Below are 22384 nucleotides of genomic sequence, written 5' to 3'. Positions count from 1 at the left end.
TTACTTTATCTTCTATCTTACATGTAAATATATAATATATAAACTACAAAAACAATAAATTATCATTTTATTAATTAAGCTTTCATGTTGGAGGCGATCGTAGGTATTGGTGGTGGTAGCGGTAGATGGTGGTGATAGTGACGGCGGTGACGATAAGTAGGTGGTGGTGGTGGTGGTAACGGTGGTAGGTGGTGGGTGGCAATGGTAGATGGTGATGGCGGTGGATGTGGTAGGTGGTGGGGCGATGGCGATAGGTGGTAGTGATAGTAGGTATAGGTGGTGATGGCGATAGGTGGTACTAGTGGCGGTGGCGGTGGTAGGTGGTAGGGCGATAACGGTAAGTAGTGGTGGCAGTGGCAGTGACGGTTGGTGAAAGTGGTGGCGGTCGCGGTGGTAGGTGGTGGTGGTGGTGATAGCGGTGGTGACAGTAGTTGTGGCGGTGGTAATAGGTGAGGGTAGTAGAGATTATGTTGTGAAATAAAACAAGGATAATAAGGTAAAATGCTACTTTCCTTCATAGTAGGGAATTAATTTCATCGTTATCTTGAAGGAAAGTGTTTTCCCCTTTATGATGGAAAGTTTTTAGTTTTAGGATTCCAATTTCATTATACAAAGTTGAACCAAACACTGGGAATGTCGTGGAACTGGATTCCTTTTCCCTGAAATTCATTCCATTCTAGGGAACCAAACGTACCCTTAAGATGAAGTGGCCACCTAGTGAACACGTTCCTAATCAGCAATGTGAACTATCATTTCACTTGTCATGTCATATATCCAAGGTTGTAAAAATCGTTCGACGTTAGCTAGTCGGTGGACTAGGGTTAAGGGATTAATCGGCTAGGCGGAGATTAATCCGGTACCATTAATTGCTAATTTGTTAGATTTTAAAAAATAAAATATGACTAATATCATATAAAATTTCATAAATACCACTAATATCATAACAAAATAGGTTAATATAATAAATACAACACTAATCATACCTCAAATAGTTTCTATTGAGATATAACTTCTTCAAAGTGTTAAAATTTCATCGGGTTCTATTGTTTCAGTCATTTTGTATGCATGGATTAATTGCTAGGCGCTCTCTAATCGGTCGAGTAGCGCCTAGGGATTAATCGAAGATTAATCGGGATTTTTACAAGATTGCATATATCCCATGTTCGTTTGGGGCATTAAATTACCAAATTTCTTCCATATCTTTATGTATCATATCCGATCAGATATACGTTTTCTTTCTCAAAACGCTTTCTCTCATTCTTCTCTCTCAACCGGTAATTTGGTTTCAATGACGATGGTGGTTTACATGAAGGTTGACCTTCAATTCCAAGATCTTTTTACAAGGTGCCCTATTATATGTTACTTTGATGGAATACATCACTTATTTCAGGATGTGGATTCTGTTGGAGTGGACAATAACGAATTTATGGCTTTTCTAGAAGGATACACTCAGGAGGAATGTGAGAATGTGTATTATTGTCTGCCAAAGTTATTTGTTTGCTGAAGGGTGGAGGATATTAGCTATGTAAATTGATTATTACGACTTCATCGAAATAGGGTATGCTTATGGTTGCATACTCTTTATGTACATAGATCACCTTGGTGTGAATATGTAGGATTGGCTTGATGATGAAAACACTAATGTATGCAGTCTTGATGACAACCATTCAGGTTTAGAGAATTTCATGATGATTTGCATGGAGAATAGATGTTGACGTTTCATGATGATTTCATGATGACAACCATTCAGGTTTAGAGAATTTCATGATGATTTGCATGAAGAATAGATGATTCGCATGGAGAATAGATGGCTTGCAAGAAAATATTGATGTTGACATTGACCTAGATGATTGAATTCGTATGAACAAGACCAAAAATGATGTTTTTGCAAGTAAGCTTTGCCCCAAGGTGAATCCAACCCCAAACAGTCCACCTCATTAGGAGCCATATGTGGTGGTTGGTAGTGGTGGTAGGGGTGGAACTGTGTGGTGGAGGCGGGGTAGCGGTAGGTGGTGGTGGTTGTGGTGGCGGTGGCGATAGGTGCGAGGTGGTGGCGGTAATGTTGGTAGGTGGTGGGTGGTGGGTGGCAGCGGTAGGTGGCGATGACGGTTAAGGTGGTAAGTGGTGGGGGATAGCAGTAGGTGATTGTGGTAGTGGGTATAGGTGGTGGTGGCAGTAGGTGGTAGTAGTGGTGGTGGCGGTGGTAGGTGGTGGTGGCGTTTGCTGTGGTAGGTGGTAGGGCGATAACGGTAAGTAGTGGTGGTCATGGTGGTAAGTGGTGGTGGCGGTGGCGGTGGTAGGTGGTAGTGGTGGTGGTGGTGGTGGTGATGGCGGTGGTGATAGTGGTGGTGGGTGGGTGGTGGGGGCGGTGATGGTGGGTGAGGGTAGTAGAGATTATGTTGTGAAATAAAGTAAGGTTGATAAGGTAAAATGCTACTTTCCTTCATAGTAGGGAATTAATTTCATCGTTATCTTGAAGGAAAGTGTTTTCCCCTATTTGATGGAAAGTTTTTTGTTTTAGGATTCCAATTTCATTATACAATGTTGAACCAAACACTAGGAATGCCGTGGAACTGGATTCCTTTTCCCTGAATTTCATTCCATTCTAGGGAACCAAACGCACCCTTAATATGAAGTGGCCACCTAGTGAACATGTTCCTAATCAACAATGTGAACTGTCATTTCACTTGTCATGTCATATATCACATGTTCGTTTAAGGCATTAAATGACCAAATTTCTTCCATATCTTTATGTATCATATCCGATCAAATATGCATTTTCTTTCTCATAAACCGTTCTTTCATTCTTTTCTCTCAACCGGTTATTTCGTTTCGTTGAAAATGGTGGTTTACATGAAGGCTAACCTTCAATTCCAAGATCTTTTTACAAGGTACCTTATTATCTATTACTTTGATGGAATACATCACTTGTTTCAGGATGTGGATTATGTTGGAGTGGACAATAACGAATTTATGGTTTTTCTATAAAGACACACTCAGGAGAAATGTGAGAATGCGTATTATTGTCTGCCAAAGTTATTTGTTTGTTGAAGGGTGGAGGATACTAGCTATGTAAATTGATTATTACAACTTCATCAAAATAGGGTATGCTTATGGTTGCGTACTTTCTATGTACATAGATCACCTTGGTGTGAATTTGTAGGATTGGCTTGATGATGAAAACACTAAGGTATGCAGTCCTGATGACAACCATTCAGGTTTAGGGAATTTCATGATGATTTGCATGGAGAATAGATGTTGACGTTGACTAAGATGGTTTGCAAGAAAATATTGATGTTGACATTGACCTAGATGATTGAATTCATATGAATAACACCAACAATGATGTTTTTGCAAGTAAGCTTTGCTCCAAGGTGAATGCAACCCCAAACAGTCCAGCTCATTAGGATCCATATATTCATATAGATGAGAATGAGGCAAAAGTTGATGAACTGACAACCTTTACTGAGTATGTTCACTGGAAGAAGCAGAAGCATGTGCTAGGTATGAGATTGAAAGTCTTAAACAGTTAAAATATATGTTTTATTATTGTTGGATTTTATTTAAAATCGTTTTCCCAAAAACAGTAATAACGGTAACAAAAGTTTAAAATTAGAATAAACTTAAAACTCGTTTTAACCTACCAATGATCGTTTTGCAATCAAAGATAGATTAAAACAGTCATAGAAAGTAAAAGTGATACAACCTTTGAAACTTTTATTCTCATGAGACAAGGAAGTTAATGAAGTAATGCTTGAAGATCCAAAAGAGAAGCGCTCTAAAAGTATCCACCAAGCAACAGTAAACTACCAAAACATGAAAGTCTTCACTTATGTTAAGTTTTTCTTAAGCCATTAAAACTTATACCAAATAAGCCTTAAGGAGAAGCAACTTTTGAACCTTCAAATATGGCACCAAATTGCAAAAAAGAATAGAGGGAGAGAAAGAACTTAATAACCACGGAATTGGAAGCCCTTAAAGAGAGAAAAGAGAGCAAAAAACCAACCATTTCTTACTAGTAATACCCTCCTTGTAAACTACCAAAACATGAAAGTCTTCACTTATGTTAAGTTTTTCTTAAGCCATTAAAACTTATACCAAATAAGCCTTAAGGAGAAGCAACTTTTGAACCTTCAAATCTGGCACCAAATTGCAAAAAAGAATAGAGGGAGAGAAAGAACTTAATAACCACGAAATTGGAAGCCCTTAAAGAGAGAAAAGAGAGAAAAAAACTAACCATTTCTTACTAGTAATACCCTCCTTTTATAATACCACTATGTACAAAGTCAAGCCTTACATTAAAGAAAATCATGGTGTCCTTTATGAAAAGTATGAAGCTTAAATGGAATACCACAAGCAATCTTATTCCTCTTGTGTGTACCTAAGGCTTTCATAGAAACAAGTCAAGGTTTGGAGTGTGATACACATAATGCATAACTAGCTAGTTGTGATGTAACTAAATGGTCACTCTAAGTGGCTAAAATGCTGTACACAACTTTAATAATCATACCATATGATATTTTCTAGTTTTTATTCTCTTTTGCTGTTATTTCGTAGAAACAATAATTCTAAATATGTTGGTAAAATATTGTTTTCATAAAATAATGCTTTTCCAATTAAATACAATTGATGATATTTATTAATAATCAAATTACCCTAATAAATAATCAATTCGTAGTTACTTGCTATAAGGTGTAACCCTATAGGGTCATATGTCATTAGCAAATATCATTCTATAATGACTCTATGCATAAAGGTCTTTCAATCTCCCACTTGCACAAGACTCGTCATAGATTGATATGGACAATGGAGAACGTCTAACAAAATTCCATTGCCCTAATAACACGTTAGGAATAATTTCATTCATCAACATGCAATTCCCAAAAGCTCAAATCTACTTTTGATCTATACAGTAAGTTTATCAGTTTTCCTTTGTTACAAACATCCTGTTGAACATGAGACTTAGATCACAATTAATCTCATTTGGTTTTCAACTTTGGGTAACATGCTTTATATGTCTTGCTCTCAACACATAATAGGAACAAATCTTATCTTGACTACATAAGCCTCTTGCATAGTCCACACTACACCTGATAATGGCTTTTATAATTGCTCAGTTAATGATCAACGTTTGACCACATCAAAGCATAACACTCACTACACTTAAGTCTCATTCTCTATCTCAAGTATTAAGGATAAAATATAGTACATTTTATCAAGTATCACTCATGAAAGCAAACCATGAGGTTATCTTGATGCGGGTCCGTCCAATACCAATTCTAAGACAATACCTATGAATCTTAGTTACAGCATATTGCCTACTTTCATCTTGAGAGTCAACCAATCCAATTCATATTAGTCTTACTTCATAATTTCTCCCATAATTATAACCTACTATGAACATTTATAATAATAATAATATTATTCATGGATTAAAAATGTAAACATAAAACACAACAAGTATTAATGTTAAGATCATATTTTAATATATCCAAACAATACAATAGTTGTTGTTATAATGTTCCAATATCCAAATACTAAATCCAAATGAAATCCCATTTCTAGAATAACAAAGTGTTACAGCTCAAGTGTGACCATTCATGCCTAGCTTAAAGGAAAGACTTTATTAATGGGCTTGACTAAATTTAATTTGTGTGAATTTTGTGAATACTATTATCTCCATATTTAACTTTATTATAAGTATAGTTAAATATCTTAGAGAATATGATTGGTGTTCTTATTTAATTTAGAGTCTCTTTACTTGATTAATTATACTCTTAAAGTCACAAAATGTTTATAGTTATGCTTGAATGGAAGGACTCAACTTAGTTTTTCAATGAACTCACTCATCCAATCATATTTGATTATAGCTTTTGAAGTAACAATATATTTTGATTTTGTAGTAGAATGTGCAATTATGTTTTTCTTGGAACTCATTCCAACACAACGTACTCTTCATTCCATAATGAATTTATAATCTAATTATAATTCATAATTATATCTATATGTTTTGAATTCAGCATCTTGTGTATCTCTTTACATAAAGATCTTCTTCTAAACTGATTATCTCATATACATTCTCTTAGTTCTTCTTAAGTACTCTTAGTATGACTTTATAGTCACCCAATTACTTACCCGTGTATTCAATTGATATCTTATGATATGTTCATAGTATAATCACCTGCACTGTCTTGTGTATAATATGACATAAATGGTGGATTCATTTTTCAATGAAAATAGAACATAAATCATTTTATCTAGCTTAAATCTATGTGTTAAGTCCTTTTGAGGCAGGGTAAAAATGGTGCCATGTGGCAATGCCAAAAGTCCCTCAGAGGAATCTTGCATCTTAATCTCTTTCAGTATATTGTTAACTTTTTGTTAAAGATTTAAAACTTTAACATTCATCTTAATCTATCTCTCTAGATTTTACATTCCAAGAATATATCTTGTCTTTCATCTTAGAAACACTTTCCGAGCCAAGACGAAATGGCCTTACATAGTCAGAATGTTATTTCTCATGACTAAGTATGTCTCATTCATACAAGGTTAGGAATATCACTATTGATCCTACTAGTTCTTAGTAAACACAAATTTTATTTTCATTTTGATATAAAAAGAATGTTATTTATCATGACTAAGTATGTCAGAATGTTATGTCTCATGACTAAGTATGTCTCATTCATACAAAGTTAGGAATATCACTATTGCTCCTACTAGTTCTTAGTAAACACAAATTTTATTTTCATTTTGATATAAAAAGACATATCTTGTATTTTTCATACTAAAATGACAACTCCAATCTTGATATGTTCTCTTTATGTATCCACAAATGGATCTTAAGGGTTACACATTTTGTTAGGATACCTTGGACTAAGACAATCACTAGGATAGGCTATATAAACATCTTCAAGTTGGCGCGTTTTTCTTGAAATATATTTTCCATATCTCATAATCAAAATATGTAGTTATCATAGATAATATCCTAATAGATCTAATTATAGCTATAGAGAGAAGAATAATCAAGCCCATACTTGATTATTATACGTGGATTACATATCAGTTTTCATGACTCTAAGTCATTTATTAGGTTCAAGATCTGATATAACGTTTTGGTAATTGATGAATTTTCCAGAAACCATCAAGAAGAACTCATCAATGAAATATTCCATATATCTCATGTTATAGATTATTTCTACCATACATGTGAAAAGTTTGTGTTTATGAATAACTATTATTCATGTTCGGCAATTCCTTGTTAAAAGTAGTACATTAGGCTATGGTTCTTGAGATGCTTCAAGTTCCATGTACCTCACACTTTCTTTGTCGTTAGAAGCTTGCTTTCTAAAACTCAGCTTTTAGTGGAATAACAGAACTTATTCATGTTGGATTTGTATAAATAATCTAAGCTATCTTTTAGAGTATTCATCAAATATGTAATTAGTAGATTTGGGGTTTAGAAGCTTTAGTCTAATATATGCTTTAAATCCATAAAACATTAAGTAAGATAAGGTTGGGGCCTTTCCATACTAAATCTTATAACGTGTTTTATCTACTTATTCGTTTGTGTTTGTATTCAAAGTACAAGTAACAATTATTAAAGCATAATCCCAAAAATATAAAGGGAGATAATTTCTACTGATTTGAAAGTAACAATATCCAATAAGCTTTAATTCATCCTTCATTATCACTAAGGCTTTAGATGGTTCTACTGATCTTTATCTCAAATTTGTATTTGAAATTTCAAAAAAAAAAAAGTTTCACAATGATGGTTTAACATGTAAAATATAATTACAAAAACTATAGTTGTTAAGAAAGTTGATTTTGTATCTTGTGCTAAATCTCAGACATTCACTAGAAAGGAAGTCATACATCATAGTGTATAGTTCCTTAATAATTATTTTCTCTATAGTTTAGTGAAAATATCATTAGGAATCTTTTGTATATAAAAAATATTCACATACGTCAAATGAACTACATTATTTGCCTTTAAAAAAAATCCATTTCTTGTAGTTGGAATATGTGTATATCATTTATATATAACAATGTAATAGATAACGTTGATTCAAAACAAGTTTAAGTCAAAAGTGTTTGCTTAAGTAAATATGCTAGAAATATAGGAACAAAGAGATTCTAATCAAACAATTCCATAGAAGATAACATCATATCAAATGAACACATAAAGTAAATAAGATTGATGATTTCATTAGAGAGTAAAGATAAGTTCGATACGATGAAGAGGGAATGAATTAGTCAAAAGATACTCTATCTATCTAACTAACTCTGCTATATATATATATATATATATATATATATTGCATGAGAGAAGTGTTTTTTAGGAGTTGACTAATAAGGCCATGATACCTAACTCAATAACCTAAATTGCGAACGTAAACAAATATGTGAGATGTAAACAATCAATTTGCAAAACCTTTCATATACAGACTTGACACAATCTAAACATTTTGTGAGACCTGACAATCTCCCTCTTTGTGTCGAGTCGTGAAAGTTAGTATTCACTTCTTTTCATCAAACACCTTTGGAATCATTGCGATGAGAACCATACGTATAACCATACACCATTTCAACATATCTGAAACACACTTGACATCATTTGTGGTGTTCAACTTGCATACCTCTACCCTTGAAAGAAAATTTGAAAGAATTTTATAAATGAACATATGTTTATCTCTTTAGTGCATCATACTATTTTGTAGAACACCGTTCTTATTAAAATTGTAGACCATAACTCATGGATAATTCTGAATAGAACCAAACTCAAGATTTTCCAATCCTTTAGGTTGTGGGAATGGCTTCAGAAAAGGCTTTTTCTTCAAAACAATTGCGATCTCCACATATATCTTGGAGATTTCTAGAATATACCTTATGATCAGTCTTCACAAGTGTTGAATAATAGGATCATAATTTATCTGATATTTTGACAAAATATTGAAAATAACAATCCAATCATATGGATTCATAAGAGGAAGATCAAAAAGTGTGAAATGAAACAACTTGTGATTAACTCATTTGTGAGCCTTGAAAGCAATGTTTGTAAACTCATCAGCTTTAAATGGCTTTCCAACCTTTAAACCATATATTCTCTTCAAGGTCCAGACATCATATCGAGGCTTTGATTGTGATGCATAAAACTTTAACAACTTCTTATTAACATAAGGATTGCTCATTGGAACTTTTACAATATTCTCAAACCACCAAAATAAGAATGTATTTGTAGTCATCAAAAATTCTAATTGGATGTCATGATCATTACTCGTCGAAAAGGAAGTATTTTGTTCAAGCCAAAAGGTATTCACCTTTTTAATTACATCATCTTGCATTCTATCAACAATCCAGTCATGCAATAATGCTCTTTTTGTAACTTCAGTTGCCTCTTTGTCTCTCATTTCAACATTATGTTGATCATGTTTGATTATAAGAGCATTCAACTCATCAAGCTCTCTATCTCTTTCTGCTTGTTCCTTTTTCATTGCTTCATCACCAGAAGGATCCACTTCTTTATCAGAAACAATTTTAACATTTCCCTTGCTAGAAGTTGTTGGATTATGTGTCTAAGCTCATAACTAAAATTAGTATATACTTGAATTGATAGTAGCACAATCCTTTTGGGTTGTCCTCAAACCTAGCAATTGGACATGATGATTTTAGAGAGAGAGAGAGAGAGAGAGAGATTAATTTATTGTGTGAATAATAAATTAAATAAACGGTTTATTAATGTGTTATGAAATATATTTATATTAATTAGAAATCATATTATTTAATTAATAATTAATCAAAAATTAATTGAAATTAATTTTAGGATTAATTGGAGTAATTAAAAGTATAGGGACTATTTGGTTATTTATTAATAGTTGAGGAAGGCTCTAGAACCTCATGGAATGAGGTGGACGAAAATCTCTAGGGCAAGCTTAAGAGATTTCGTCCAAGGCCCCTTGGATAAGGGGATTGGGCTACTTGGTCCCCAAGCAAAGGAATCTAGGGCTTATCCCTTAAGCCCTAGCTTTGGCACCAAGTTTTCATCCGATCCCTTCCCTATACAAGCCTTGGATGAAAGTTGTCTCTTCCCTCTCCTCTCTCTTGCTAGCTTGGGTGTGATTCCACTAGAGGCACGATACTTGTGGTGCTTGCTTCCAAGAGATCTTTAAAGGGAATTTATAGTTGTTTGCTATAACAACTAAAAGGTATGTAATATCCTAAAACATAGATCTTATTTAGGTTGCATGCAAACTTAAGGGTTTTATTTTTGTTTGTTTATCTAAATCGCATCAATGATATTAGAGCATTTGGTTTGTTTATAATTGTTTATTTTGAACAAATTAGGGTTTACTGAAATTAAACCCTAAAATGTCATAATTTCAACAAGGGCTAGGGTTTTAGAAACCCTAGCCTCCACCCCTAGGATTTCGAAATTTAGGGCTAGGGTTTTGAAACCTTAACCTTCCTTAGGATTAAATTATTTGATTAATTTAATTAGATAATCCTTAATTGATTTAATTTTTTTAATTGTTAATATTTAAATCATTATTAATTTATTTTAAATTTGTTAATTGAATATTAATTTCGAAATTTAAAATATAAACCCTAGTATTTTGAAAAGTTTAAAATACACCTTATGCTATATGTAAAATTAAAAACTTAGTTATTCCTATATGTATAAGACTAAGTCAGTCAAATCACTAGTACGCCTCATTCACGAAGTCATACTATAATGAGAGTTTAAGGAAGCGGCTTATAAAATGACCGTCATTGGTTATTCATTCTTACCCACTGCTCTTTTGTATGGTGGAGGGTCGTTAGCCGAACGGATTTGATAGAACATTAAATCTCATTAAAATTATAATGCTATTAAAAGTATCAGAACCCTTTAAGTCCCAAATCTAGTTACTTTAGGGAAAATGTGAAAAGTATGTTAATCCATAAAAACGCACATCATGCTTTATATATCGTTAGTGGAGCGTGTGTGGTTAATCGACACACTAATAGGGACTATAAAGAGATAGGATGTGTAACACCCATGTTTCTAGGCTAAGCATTAGTATGATGATGTAATAGTTATGGTCAACAACTGTAACCTAATTTGAAGTAATAAAGAGGAATTGCTTGAATATTATGTGAAATTATGTGATTTTATGTCCATTATACTTATTTATAAGATATAATAAATTAAGAATGAAAATAAGCGTCAAAAATAAAATAATAGATAAACTCAATATCTATAAAAAATTTGTACTGGCCGTGACAAGGATTTTAGAGATATAAAGAACGCCAAAATCCGAGTTATAACGAAGAAGTTATGACCTGTAGAAGTTTCGCGGCAAAACCGACATGATGTTGTGTGATGTAAAAAGTGAGTTTAGGATAAAATACTTTTTAGCCTTAGTGATCTAAACAAAAGTCGTAGTATACATTAAACCGAGAGCGTGCATAAAAAGAACGTCAAAATCTGACTTCGTATGAGGAAGTTATGATTTTTCTAAGATTTGACATAGCAGTATGCAGCCCGGAATTCGAATTTTAGATCAACACATTTTTAGACAACAAAACTAAACGAGAATCGAATATCTCGTTAATAGGAGTTCAATGATAAAAAGACAGATGGAAACGGACATCAGATGATAGAGTTATGAATTTTTAACGGACTTTACATGTCCAGATCTGTTAAAATATAACTTTAAAAATAAAGTCAAAATTAGCCAACGAAGTCTAAACGAAATTTGTAGAATACATCTCCTCCTACGTGTGTATATAAAGAACGTCGAAAACAGAGCTCATATGCGAAAGTTACGGAATATAGAAATCGGGATGCGTGTTGTGAGGGTACAGGTGTACGCCCCACGTACATAACCTGTATGCCCCGCGGTCTTGCAACGCTTGGCTCTGGAACATCCACGCTGCTCCATCAGAAATGCAACACTCGGCCCTACTACATGCAACGTCACCTTGTACGCCCTGCGTACCGAACTACGCCCAGTGTAACCAAGGACTGACGCCTATAAAAAGGGTGTGAGGGTCTCCTTTATTCTTCACACCATAACCATTCTCTCTCCCTCTCTCTCTAACCTCTATCTAAAACCCTCCCAAAGCCTTAGTAACTTCTAGGTGTTAGAGGAAAGCCTCGGAGCGCCAGAAGGCTCCAACAAAGAGAGCTTTTCGGCTCGGAAGTTCTGCCCCCGCATAGCCTGGTTTCTAGCCAAACCTCCCGGTAAGTGAGTTATGGTTACCCTACTTTAAGTATAGCTTAGGTTTAAATTTATTATCGTTATTATGAAATCTTAAACTATATATATATATATATATATATATATATATATATATATATATATATATATATATATATATATATATAATAAAATATAATATATAGAGTGTTATTATAACATCTTTTAATTGCTTGCGGTACGGAGAATCTGGTTTGAAGACACTACTAGAAAAACAGTCTTTTACGACATGCAAATAATGACACACACTGATAGAGGATGCGCATCTGTGCGTGCCCTAAAAATTAATGTCAGTTTTCCAAAATTTGAAGGATAAAGGACACACATTTGTGCATGCCCTAAAATTAGTGTCTAACAAAACAAAATTAAAAACACGGAGGGCACTTATTTTAAGTGTGTGTCATCTACAAATGTCGCTTTATATTTTTTTCTAACTAAACACACGTTTTTAAAGATGGATCCTCTAAAATTCTAAAATTCCAAAATATTGAATACCCCGCTTCTGCACCCTCTCCTTTGGATCGCCTTATCTCTCGTAAAATCGCATAGAGCCATTCTCTCCCTCCTCTCTCTCTCTCTCTCTCTCTCTCTCTACACAGCCACTGGCCATTCACGATGACGTCTTCGTACCCTTTCCTTCTTCCTTGCTCCATATTTTTGACCTTCGTCGGAGCTATCTTCTTCTCCCCCGCTGCCACCAACAAACCGCAACCTTATTCATTACCCTAAAAACAAACTAATCTTTCACCTCTCATAATCTCTCTCATAACACTTAGGTTTTTGGCAATGAAAAAAATCGACCCTCTACTTCTTTGACGTGTTCTAATTTCTTACTGTATCTAGGTTAAAATCAACCATTGTAACAGAGCATTTTCTCGCGTAGTGTTTAGAGGGAAAGAAAACCCCTAAAATTTGAAACTCCGCGTCTTCTCCTTCCCTTCGTATCCTTCTTTGCCCTAATCTTGCTTCTTGACGCCATCATCTTCTTTCTCCCTACATCGACTGTTAGCTTTATACTTCCCATTCCGAGTGCTTAATACCTTATTTCTATTTACTTGAAAATATTTGCCCTTCAGTCTAGACGTCTACTTTTCCTCCTTAGACAATGATTACAACAATGTTGGATGAAACTGCTCGCCACTTGTACATATCCCTTCGCCACCACCTCCTCATGTCGCCAATTTTCCCCATTGGCTACATATTTTGTCCAGTTGAATTGAAGGCTAAAGGTCTTGATTTATTTATTCATCTCCTGGTTCAAATTAATACTTCATGCTTGGATTCTAGTTGACTCTCTTTTTTTAGTATAGCTATCGTCTTTTAAAATTAGGGCTTGTGTTTGAATCATTTCATTGAATGACAGGTGAATCAGACTATCTTCTCAATTTATTTGACATTGAAGGCTACATCCTACACGTAATTATTTATTATTGATCTCCTGCTTTAAATTAATGTCTCATGTTTCAATTCTAATCGACTCTCTTGTTTATGTATTGTTATGGTCTTCTCAAATCAGAGTTTCCTCGAGTGAGCTCACATTCAATCTTGATTTTGACTGGCGTTCATCATATTTTACAAGATGCGGTGATGCTAAACTGGATAACACACAATGTAAGGTTAGCTTCATCTTCTATCTTGAATTCTTGATTAGCCTTGTTCATTAAAGCTGACCTTACTTATAACAAACCTTTATATTTGTCTTTGTGAAGATCGATATAGTTTGAGGGTCAAAGGTTTTGGATATTTTTCATTGTTGTTTGTGTTCTGACTCTTAAATCTGTGCATGATAGCTGAAAAGGTAATTTGATTTTTACTAGGTGAAACTTTCTCCATTCCCTAATCCATATCAGTTCACTTCTTTCTCCTTCTAGTTATCATAGAAGTCAAATCAAAATCAAAGTGATTGTGATTTGAATATGTTCGTAGTTTGGATTGTAGTTTATGGTTACTATAATGTTTCCTCTTCAATTCGCTATCACTGGTTACCTTTACTCAATCCTTGTTGCCTTTTTCACTTGAATTACTTATAATCATGGACCTAAAAGAACAATCTGATATGATAAAATTATGTTATATTTTTTATTGAACATTAATCAAAGGTATATATTTATTATCTCAAAGACTTTCTTATTTCTTATGCAATGTCTTTCATAGTTGGGAATTATTTCTTGCTAGATTCAACTTATGTTTCTATTATGCAATAAGTTGTCTTTCTTGAATTCATTGAAATAAGCTTCATCCTGTAATTTAGTTACTTATCACTCATTCTTCCTTATATCCATTACTATGAGTAAAGACATCAAAAGGAGATTCTTCAAAAACTAGTGCAAATTCAAGAAGAAAGCGTTTGCGAAATAATCAAAGAAATTCGAATCCAATGACTAAGTTGCTGCATTAGTTGTTAAAGTTCTTGTTGTTGTTGCATTGGCTGTTCTTGTTGTTCAAGTTCTTGCTATTGTAAGTCGTTCATATGTCACATTGATTGTTGTTGATCCTTGTTTGTTTTGTGCATAATAACTTTTTATAGTAGACTAGTTTGTTTCTTGATGATCACTTTGATTCTAAGACTAGTACTTTTTGATTAATGTCTTACATCCCATATGTCTTGTAGTAGACTACTATATATATATATATATATATATATATATATATATATATATATATATATATATATATATATATATATAATAGACCACCGCTTGGACAGATGTTGATGGTGTCTATGGTGCAGACCCTAGAAAAGGTCAGAATATTTTTACTTTTTTATTCAGATTAATAACATATGTTGAAAATTGAAATCTTTCTCAAGAACAAACAAAATCTTTTGTAGTTAGTGAGGTTGTGATCTTGAATAACTTGTCTTATCAAGAGGCATGGGAAATGGTAATCTTATTCTTCTCTTTCTGTTTTATAAATTATAATCATACCCTTTTTGGGTCTTCTTAGATGTTGTTTCTTTTTAACTTAATGAGCTTAATGAAATGAGTTAAGCAAATAATATGGCTTATTGTATTAAGACACCAATTATTTACCTATCATTATTCATTCAGTCAGTTTTTCCATACATGACTTAATGAGAAAAAAGGACAAAACTGCCCCTTAATTTTGTTTATAACTTGGGTGATGCTGTCATATTTTGGGGCAAATGTTCTACATCCAAGAACTATAATTCCACTGATGAGATATGACATTCCCATTGTTATAAGAAACATCTTCAACCTCTCTGCACCTGCCATTTTTGGTTCCGGGTACAGCAAGTGCCATTTTTGGTGTTGTAAAAGATGTTGGAGCTAATGTCATTATGATTTCTCAGGTATTTATCTCACTCTACTTTTATATAAGTATAAAAAGGGTGTTTTTGTCTTTTTTTAATGAAAAATATGAATGAATAGAATCCCTTCCTCCCATCCCTAGGAATAATTGAAATTCATCAAACATGGAATCTGAAGGAATTGAATTCGGTCCATATGGCAACCAAAAACACCATGGAATGGAATCCAAAATTCCAAACCAAACCCATCAAATTACTATTTTATTTTTTAATTATTTTTAATTATTGTTTTATTTTTGGCTAGCAGTGAACATTCTATCTGCTTTGCTGTCCCTAAGAAGGAAGTGAAAGCAGCTACAAAGGCATAAGAGGCCAGATTTCATCAAGCTTTAAGTGATGGACGTCTTTCTCAAGCATTGACTTTTTTCTTGACCTTTTTTATAAAAACTTTCACCTACAATTTTCACCAACTTTTTACATAATAAATGTTAGTTACATTTTTGTGACAGGTGGCAGTGATTCCAAACTGTAGCATTCTTGCAGCAGTTGGCTAGAAAATGGCAAGTACTCTAGATGTCAGTGCAACTCTATTCAATGCACTTGCAAAGGTAACACCTTTTTTAATTTAAGTCATACATATACATTATAATATAACATGATATTTATTTATTAAATGTTGAAATTCAGGCTAATATTAATGTGAGAGCTATAACACAAGGGTGCTCTATTTATTTATTAAATGTTGAAATTCAGGCTAATATTAATGTGAGAGCTATAACACAAGGGTGCTCTGAGTACAACATCACTATAGTTGTAAAAAATGAAGATTGTGTAAGAGCCTTAAGAGCAGTTCATTCAAGATTCTATGTTTCAAAAGCTTCAATAGCTGTGGGTATTATTGGGCCTGGGCTTATTGGTGCCACTTTACTTAATCAGCTTAGAGAACATGTATATTTTATATTTCATATCATTTCTTATTAATTGCTTATGAATCTAAACATTTATAACTTGCATCTTTTTCAGGCAGCAGTGCTGAAGGAAAATCCAACACATATTTACGTGTCATGGGAATCCTTGGATCAAAGAAAATGCTGCTGAGTTACACGTAAGTTTCATTTGTTGAAAATTTCATTGATCATTATATTAATTTTTAATTTTTTGATTTTGATGATGTAAGGGTGTCGACCTTTCTACATGGAAAGAAGTTCATAAGGAGAAAGGGGAAAAAGCTGATTTGGAAAAGTTTGTTCAACATGTTCATGGGAATCACTTTATTCCTATTACAGTAATACTAGATTGTACAACAAGTACTATTGTAGCAGATCACTACCATGACTGGTTGCGAGAAGGAATTCATGTCATTACCACTTGATAAGGTAACAATATTAAAATTCTATTCCAATAATGGAATGTAATCACTCATTCCATTCCATTCCATTAATTGTAGTATTTGAAGATGAGAGCTCTTCAAAGGCAATCATTTACTCATTACTTTTATGAAGCCACTGTTGGAGCTGGTCTTCCAATTATGCTTACTTTACGAGATTTAATTCAAACAGGGGACAAGATTATACGCATTGAAGGAATTTCAGGAAAAGGTTGCTTGCTTGGCTGATAATGATGCTAGGCTTGCTGTAGATCCAAACAATAATGATGGTAAAAGTGTATTTAAAGGCTTACAACCTTCCATTGTGTTATTTGGGTTTTAATGATGTTCTATTAGTTTGTTTAATTTTTACCCTGTTTATTCCATTCTTGGTCATTGCATATAGAAGACATACTGATATTGATTATGTGACTAGATAATAGTTAGTATCTATGATGTATCTGTTGATTTTACTAATGTGGGAAAGCTCGTCAATGTATAATCCATAACCACATTTTATTCTATGCCAAATAATAATAAAAAAACTTTGGTGTCGATTTTGAGTCAAACTAACTAATGTTTATTCTTCTATTTTGTTTTAGAGTTTTGAAAGGTGAATTACAAAAGGATGGGTGATACCAATGAAATCAAAGCATCCTTCTACACTTGCAGGTCCTTTTTCCTTTTTACAATTGTTATCTTTCTAATACTCTGTCCGCTTCATGACAGTTACCATGCAAAAACTGTGATAAATAGTAAGTTTACCCGTGGAAAGGACTCCATTCAACAAGGATCAGATATTGACATCAAGGGTTCAAACTTTTCTCTTTAGTAAGGTAATTATAGGTTGAAATGAAATAGTCCATTTGCTTGAGATTTTTGTGATTTTTACGGAAATAATTGATATTTTAATTTTCAAAATTAAAATCCAAAGTGAAGTAATTATTTAGTTATGTGGAATATGATCTATGCTATTTGCTAAATCTGGTGTTTATCAAACTGTTTGTTGACATTTGCCAAATTGCTTCTATTCATTAAAATAGTTAATACATGTTCAAGTATGTATACCAATACCTTTTTTCATATAGTGATATAATAATTTATCTATTCCACGAGTTTGTTTGGAAATATTTATCTAGAAAATTGATTAATTGTTTTATATTTATCTTTATCTTTCGAGTAGGAAGAAGATCCAGAATGGTATTCACGGCAACCAACTTTATCTCAGAGCCTATTATAGACTCCACTACAATTTATCTATTCATGTTATTCTTTTAGAAAGGAAATTGTCAAAGGAGAGTTTAGTCATGGGTTTCTTTTAATGTTGTACATGTTTTGTTTTCTATAATAAATATTATGCAATATTAGCAATGTGTTACATTTACTTACTATTGGAATGATTATTTGAATTTTGACATATTAGTGCAATGAATTATCTTTATTATTTATGGTATTTTATTTTTTATTATGAGACTTTTAATGTGTTATTTAATTTGAAAATTAGTAAATTTATCAAAAAATATATAATTTTAAAAACATTTAAAATTATGACACGCAAAAATGCATGTCGTTTTCCTTTATGACAGTGGCTTCCTTGATATGAATTGTGTGTCATAAACACGCGCATCGTAAGTTCTGCCTTTATGGCAGGGCCTTCCTTGATACGCATTGCGTGTCATAACTTCGCGTCGTAAATGCGTGTCATAAAGGCGCGTCATAAATAGACGACGCACAAAAGTGTGTCGTCTCTCGTTATGATAGGGCCTTCCTTGACACGTATTTATGCATCGTCTGAGCGTTTTGCGACACGCATTATGCGTCGTAAAAGGATGTTTTTCTAGGGTCGTTGGATTTCAGAAGTGCTATAATGCCAAAATGGTCCTGCCCTTAGGTGTTTCATGTTTGGCCCCTGTATGTACATAGTGGTTGAAAAGTATTGTTTAACATTTATAAAATAATATCGCTCGTAAATAGTCGCAATAAATATTAGACTAAAATCTAGTGGTTATAATACTAGGTTTCGTCGAAGGGAAATAGAATTGTTAGAAGCGAAGCGTTGTCCGAGTTGGAATCACCACTTTAGCAGGTGAGTGCATAGTACTTTCATCTTACACATAGATATAAAGTATTTAATATAAAATATGTGTTATGTGTGCATATTATTTGTGTTCTTGATATCTATGTTGGATGAACGATTTATACATGTTTTAAATGACTTAAATTATATATGTATTTTATATCTACGAAAATGTTGGGAAAAACATGGGTAGATGAAATAGTTGATGTGTGATGAAATAAAATGATGAGAGGCCTCGATGTTTACGATGATCCAGTCATCTAGCGGAGTATGATGACAACCACAGACTATTCTAGACAGTCCAGTGGAACGCTTGCTGGCTCGCAACCTCTTGGTGTTTATTTGAACTACGTGTTCACCAGGTGTACTCCATCCCCCTCATGGTTTCCTTATTTGACATAAATGGGTGAGGAATCCCCTAAGCAGTGTTGTCACCCCGATGAAAATCCTTAGGCTAGGTCCCTTATAATAGATGCTTTATGGACGTAAGGTGAGGATAACGGGAACGGGTAATCGGGTTGAATGATTTGATGAAATTAATAAACTTAATTATTGTGGGTTGAAAACCATTTGTGCTCACCAGCCTTCTAATTCTGACCCACTCAGTTTCTTGTATACAGGTAGTGGCAAGAAAGCACAGGAGTGATAGTCTAAAGAGAGATCAATGGATTATAGGTCACTAGAATAAATAGATGTTGTAAGGCCTATGTTGTTTCTGTTTATGCTTTTGATATGTATTGACAGTGACATCCCGAGGTTTTTAATATAATGAAAATACATTTCTTCGGAAATGCTTTGATAAATTCTTTATTATATTTTTGGGAACAAATTCCGCAACATATTTCTTTAAAAGTATACTCTGATTTTCAAATAAAGCATACACAAGTCGGTCTTTTCTAGCCGTGAAATTGGGGATGTTGCAGTTGGTATAGAGCATTAGTTTAATCGAAATAGGAATATGTAGGATTTATAGACTTAAACTTAGAATGCTAAGTGATCATTGTGAGATGAGTGTGTACAATATTTTAGACACGAGAACTAGCTTATTTAGGAAAGATGCCTAAAATGCTTTTATGTGGTAAATGATTTATGTTATAAGCTATAAATATGCATTATATGCTATTATTTAATCGGATCTATGGTTTGTTGCTGATCAGATCTGGAAACTTTATATGTTCAGATTTCTAAACGTTCGACTACGATATTAAAACTAGCATGTAACGTTTCGGAGTGACAAGGAAGATTTAAGCGTCTATCGTAAATAAAGATCTAAATTTGCATACTTTGGTATATAGATCGACATGGCGAGAACCCGAAGTGGATTTAAAAATGAAAATGGAAATAGGAGTCAACAACCTCAACCCCAAGTGATTGAGCTTGCATCGGAAGTAGCACTTGCACCCGAGCCAATCACGATGGAAGGACTACATGCCATGATTCGGGTTATGATGGCCGAACAGATGGAAGAGACGAGTCAAATGTTGCAGAATAATAAGGAAGAACCTATGATGCCTATTGAACAACTAGAGCTAAATGACGAACAGTCAAAAGAAGGGAAGTAGAACCGTTGGTCAAGTTGAACCGCCAATGGTTAGAAGGAATAACCAAGATGAAGGAATTGAGAGGAACGGATGCAAGTATAAGGACTTCACGAATTGCAAGCCATCAACTTTCACTGAGAAGGAAGATCCCATCGGAGTAATGGATTAGATCTATGAAATGCAGCTAGCCTTCATAACATGTGGTTACAAGGGCAAGCTACAAACCACATATGCAGTGCGTCAGTTCAGAGGTGACGCTGTTCGCTGGTGGAACACTCTAGGGAAGACCATAAGCCCCAATGAGCCACTACAAATGACATAGGCAGAGTTATTGGTACACTTTAAACACAAGTTATGATCGGCCCGAAACCTGCTAGAGCTAGAGAATCAATTCCTGACGTTGAAGAAGGACAACATGTCCATTGATGAATACACCAATGCTGTCACAGAAAAGATGGAGTTTTCTTTGCGCATCGTCCCTGACGAGCTGACAAAAATCGATAAGTATGCAAAGGGACTTCAATGGGAGTATGTTGTGCCAATACACCAAACACCTACTCTTGAGGCAGCTATCTGGGCTACCAAGTCTGTTGAGGATATGATTAAGGGAAGAGCCGGAGGCAAAGTTGAAATTGGCGAAAAGAGGAAGTTTGAAGGATCTTCAAGGTCCAACAAGAAGAGAAAATTCTCTAATTATGGTTCGAAGAAATTTGGAGGAGGAGGTGAAGCTAAGTGGTGCGAGAAGTATAAAAAGAAACACTTCAGGAAATGTAGCGAGGATGCGACTTGCTACAAGTGTGGAAAGACTGGGCATTACGCCAACGAGTGTGCATCCAACAAGAGGGTGTGTTATGGATGTAACGAGAAAGGGCACATTTCAAAAGACTGTCCGAAGAAGAAGGATGCAGCAAGGCCTAACATTCCACCAAGGTTGAAGGCGAGAGCTTTCCAGATGACCCTGGAAGCCACAAGGGATGCAAAAGATGTCGCTTCAGGTCCCTTTCTTGTAAAAGGATTGCCTGCCAATATATTGTTTGATTTCGGAGCGAATTACTCCTTTATATCACACAAATTTGGTGGAAGACTAGAATTGCATGTAGATAAACTTGATATTGCTCTAGTTGTAGAAGTTGCCAGTGGCAAATTCATACTTGTTAGCAATTGCATTAAAAACATCGTCATCGACTTGAACGGAAACGAATTCCTCGAGGAATTGTTAGCCATTAAGTTGAATGGTTTCGACATCGTACTGGGAATGGATTGGCTTAGTGCAAACGATGTTGAGATACTATGCAAGAAGAAGATGGTGAGAGTAAACCCACCTGAAAAAGAGTCATTTATGGTGTACGAGGACAAACATAGAGTAAATTCTTGAATCATTTCCTTGATGAAAGCCAAAAAATGTTTGTCCAAAGGTTGCACATGATACTTGGCATTTGTAATTGATGCAAAGAAGGAGAAGAAAGAAATACAAAGAATACTAGTGGTGTGTGACTATCCGGAAGTCTTTCCCGAAGATCGTCCCGGATTTCCCTCTGATAGACAAGTGTAGTTTCGAATAGACTTGTTACTAGGATCGACACCAATAGCGAAAGCACCATATCGGTTAGCACCGACAGAGATGAAGGAGGTTATGATGAAACTTCAGGATTTGTTCGACAACAGTTTCATTAGACCTAGTTCATCAACTTAGGGAGCTCTGGCGTTATTCGTGAAGAAGAAGGATGGAAGCATGAGGATATGCATAGACTATAGAGAGATGAACAAGGAAACGGTGAAAAAAAAGTATCCATTGCCAAGGTTTGATGACTTGTTCGACCAGCTGCAAGGTTCGAGCTATTTCTCAAAGATCGATCTTAGGTCAGGATATCATCAGTTGAAGGTGAGAGA

At 34.2% G+C, this 22384-nt stretch overlaps 3 protein-coding genes across 3 annotated transcripts; 1 reads left to right on the top strand and 2 right to left on the bottom strand.

Annotated features, from left to right (window-relative positions):
- Positions 1-74: 74 nt before the first annotated feature.
- Positions 75-518, bottom strand: LOC111877157 (protein TRACHEARY ELEMENT DIFFERENTIATION-RELATED 7A-like). The gene has a single exon (XM_023873686.2). The coding sequence runs from the start codon at positions 516-518 to the stop codon at positions 75-77; it is 444 nt and encodes a 147-aa protein (XP_023729454.2).
- Positions 519-1937: 1419 nt separating this feature from the next.
- On the bottom strand, positions 1938-2267 carry LOC111877156 (velvet complex subunit B-like). Its single transcript, XM_023873685.2, has one exon. The coding sequence runs from the start codon at positions 2265-2267 to the stop codon at positions 1938-1940; it is 330 nt and encodes a 109-aa protein (XP_023729453.2).
- Positions 2268-15779: 13512 nt separating this feature from the next.
- On the top strand, positions 15780-16628 carry LOC111877154 (bifunctional aspartokinase/homoserine dehydrogenase, chloroplastic-like). Its single transcript, XM_052771404.1, has 3 exons — positions 15780-16118; positions 16264-16458; positions 16534-16628. The coding sequence occupies exons 1-3, from the start codon at positions 16068-16070 to the stop codon at positions 16606-16608; spliced, it is 321 nt and encodes a 106-aa protein (XP_052627364.1). The 5' UTR covers positions 15780-16067; the 3' UTR covers positions 16609-16628.
- Positions 16629-22384: the final 5756 nt, after the last annotated feature.

This window comes from Lactuca sativa, chromosome 4 (genome assembly GCF_002870075.4).
Source record: "Lactuca sativa cultivar Salinas chromosome 4, Lsat_Salinas_v11, whole genome shotgun sequence".
NCBI classification, from domain to species: Eukaryota; Viridiplantae; Streptophyta; class Magnoliopsida; order Asterales; family Asteraceae; genus Lactuca; species Lactuca sativa.
Note: the sequence above shows the minus strand (reverse complement) of the source record. Positions and strands in the feature narration are given on the sequence as shown.